This window comes from Erithacus rubecula, assembly GCF_903797595.1.
Source record: "Erithacus rubecula genome assembly, chromosome: 2".
Taxonomy (NCBI): domain Eukaryota; kingdom Metazoa; phylum Chordata; class Aves; order Passeriformes; family Muscicapidae; genus Erithacus; species Erithacus rubecula.
In genome coordinates, this window is record NC_136685.1 from 75,138 (window position 1) to 78,835 (window position 3,698).

Below are 3,698 nucleotides of genomic sequence, written 5' to 3' on the forward strand. Positions count from 1 at the left end.
TCAGGCTGCGAATTCCTGGGAAAAGGGGAAAATTGGGAAAAGATTCCAGAGATTTTGGGGGTTCAGGTAGGGAATTCCCATCTCCTGGGGGTTCAAATCCCAAAAATTCCAAAGATTTGGGACCCAGGAATGGGATTTGCAGCAGTGGGGGATGGGATTTTCAACCCAAAATCCCGGGAATTTTTGCCTTTGGAAAAATCTCGAAATTCCAGGAAGGAGCTCCAAGAATTCCAAAGTTTTTTTTTTTTTTTTTTTTTTTTTTTTTTTTTTTTTCCCGGGGTTTTCCATCCCTTTTTTTTTTTTTTTTTCCCAAATGTTTTTGACCTCTGTCCCACTGGGCAAAGCTGAGCAAATCCCGGGATCATCTCCTGACATTCCTGGGAGGAGGCAAAGGTCGGGAACGATCCCAAAATATTCCTTGGGATTATCCATTGACAGAGCGGGGGAGGGGCGGGGTCGGAACTCCAGGAATTCCAGCGTTCCCAAAGGTTGTGCATCCCAAAATTCTGATCTGTTCCCCAATTTCTGTGTATTCCCGAATTTTCTTGCATTCCCAAATTGCAGGAATTCCCAAATTCCCGGAACATTCCCATAATTTCCATGCATTCCCAAAATTTCAGTGCGTTCCCAATTTCAATTAATTCCCAAAATTCAATTCCCAAATTCCCAAATTCCAATGATTTCCCTAATTTTGTGCATCCCAAAATTCCAGCAGGTTCCCAAAATTCTCATCTATCCTTAATTTCCTGTGAATTCCCAAATTGTAGGAATTCCCAAATTCCTGGAGCATTCCCAGTTCCCAAAACATTCTCAGCTGAGGAATTCCCAAATTCCAGAGCATTTCCCAAAATTTTTGGTGTATTCCCAAAATTTCCTGTGTATTCCCAATTCCAATAAATTGCCAAATTTCACTCCCTAAATTCCAGCGAATTCCCAAATTTCAAGGCATCCCTAAATTCCAGCACATTCCCAAAATTCTGATCTGTTCCTGAATTTCTGAGCATTCCCAAATTGCAGAAATTCCCAAATTCCCAGAATGTTCCCAAATTCCCAAAACGTTCCCAGCTGAGGAATTCCCAAAATTCCTGTGCATTCCCAATTCCAATGAACTCCCAAATTTCACTTCCCAAATAATTCCCAAATTCCAATAAATTCCCAAATTTCAAATCCCAAATTCCAATGAACTCCCAAATTTCAGGGCATCCCTAAATTCCAGCATATTCCCAAAATTCTGACCTGTTCCTGAATTTCTGTGCATTCCCAAATTTCAATCCTTTCCCAAATCCTGGGAATTCCCAGCTGGAATTCCGGCCACACCCAGGGCTCAGCAGGAGCCTGGAATTGGGAATTTTTTGGGGGGATTTTCCCAAATTTTTCCAGCCTAGAGCTTCCCCTCCCCCCCCTACCCTTGGGATCTCCTGGATCCATTCCCAAATCCAGGGAAAACACCAGAACAGGAATTCCCAGTGGGAATTCTCTTCTTCTTTCTCATTGGAAAACGAAAACTCGGGAATTTCATCCTGGAAGTTTTTATTTCTCGTTTTCCTGCTTCTCCAAAGGGTTTTATTCCCAGATTTTTGTGTTTTTTTTTTTTTTTTTTCCCTGGAGAATTCTGTTCCAAAGGAATTCCCAGATCCCAATCCCACATTCCCAATCCCACATTCCCAATCCCCCACTCACAATCCCAATCCCAAATTCCCCCATTCTGGATCCCAAATTCCCAGATCCAAATCCCTCATTCCCAGATGTCAATCCCACATTCCAAATCCCAGATCCCATTCCCTTTCTCAATTCCCAATCCCCCATTTCCCAATCCCAAATTCCCACATTCCCAATCTCAACTCCTCACCCCCCACTCCCAAATCCCAATTTACAATCCCATTCCCACATCCTGATCCCTCATTCCCAAATCTCAATTCCCAGTCCCACATTCCCACATTCCCACATCCCAATACCAATCCCCAAATCCCAAATCTGCATTCCCAATCCCACATTTCAAAACCCAATCCCAATTCCCAATCCCATTCCGAGATCCCAATCCCACATTCCCGGTCCCCAAAACCCAATCCCAGGTCCAAATCCCAAAACCCCAGATGCCAATCCCAATTCCCAATCCCAAATTCCTGCATTCCCAACCCCAACTCATCTCCCACTCCCAGATCCCAATCCCCAATTCCCACTCTCCCAATCCTAATCCCACATTCCCAATTTCCCCATTTCTCTCATTCCCATTCCCAAGTGCCAATCCCAGTTCCAAATCCCAAATCCCAGATCCCAAACTCCATTCCCTCAATCCCAATACTCATTCCCAATCCCAAAATACCAGAGTCCATCCCTCATTCCCAATATCCCCATCCCAAATTCCCAATTCCCCATTCCCAGATCCCAATCCCAAAAATCCCAGATTCCATTCCCACATTTCCAGATCCCAATCCCTCATTCCCAATTCCCAATCCCACATTTTTCAAACCCCAATCCCACATTCCCAATCCCAAATTCCCTAATCCCAGTTCCCCCATCCCTCATTCCTGGTCCCCAATTCCCAATCCCAAAATCCCAGATCCCAATCCCTCATTCCCAATTCCCAATCCCACATTTTTCAAACCCCAATCCCACATTCCCAATCCCAAATTCCCTAATCCCAGTTCCCCATCCCTCATTCCTGGTCCCCAATTCCCAATCCCAAAATCCCAGATTCCCATCCTGCATTCCCAATCCCAATCCCGTATTCTCAATTCCCAGTTCTTGGGGAATTCTCTGGGAATTCCTGGTGAATTATTTGGGGAATTATTTGGGAATTCTTTGGAGAATTATTTGGGAATTATTTGAGAATTATTAGGGAATGCTGTGGGAGGGGATTTCTTGTGGAATTCTTCAGGAATTATTTGGGGAATTATCTGGGAATTACCTGGGCATTCTTTGGGGAATTTTATGAGAATTATTTGGGGAATTCTATGGGAATTATCTAGGAATTATTTGGGGAATTCTATTGGAATTATCTGGGAATTACTGGGGAATTCTTTGGGAATTCTTTGGGGAATTCTTTGAGGAACTGTTTGGGAATTCTTTGGGGCATTCTTGGGGTTTTCTTCGGGAATTCTTCAGGGAATCCTTTGGGAATTATTGGGGAATTCCTCAGGAATTATTTGGGAATTCTTTGGAAAATTATTTGGGAATTGCTGGGAATTATTTGAAAATTCTTTGGAAATTATTGGGAATTATCTGGGAATTCTTCGGGGAATACTTTTGGAATTCTTTGGGGAATTCTATGGGAATTCTTGGGGAATTTTTAGGAATTTACGGGGATTTTTTGTGGAATTCTTTGGGAATTCTTTGGGAATTCTTTGGGAATTCTTGGGGATTTCTTCAGGGAATTCTTTGGGAATTATTTGGAATAATTGGGGAATTCCTCAGGAATTCTTTGGGAATTTTTGGGGGGAATTCTTCAGGAATTACATCGAAAATTTTTTTGGGAATTTTTTGGGAATCCTTTGGGAAAAGGCAGCTGCAGGCCCTGGGGGGAGGGGTGGCTTCCCAAGGATTTCAGGGAAAAGGGAATTGCTGGGCAAAGCTGGAATTTTATTTTTCCACTTAGAAAGAGAATTAAAGATTAATTCATTATCAAATACTAATCATTATTTACTGGTTAATAATTATGGATTAATAATTGCTATTATTACTTATTAATTATTAGTATT

The 3,698-nt window shown here is 42.3% G+C and overlaps 1 protein-coding gene across 1 annotated transcript in view; it reads right to left on the reverse strand.

Moving 5' to 3' along the window:
• PTK2B (protein tyrosine kinase 2 beta) overlaps positions 1–3,698 on the reverse strand; it is a gene marked incomplete at its 3' end in the record, with an annotated part of 39,848 nt that continues 36,150 nt past the window's right edge. Inside the window, exon 25 of the mRNA XM_079298266.1 lies at positions 1–15. Within this exon, the coding sequence (XP_079154392.1) occupies positions 1–15 (15 nt within the window). The remainder of the gene's footprint in view (positions 16–3,698) is intronic.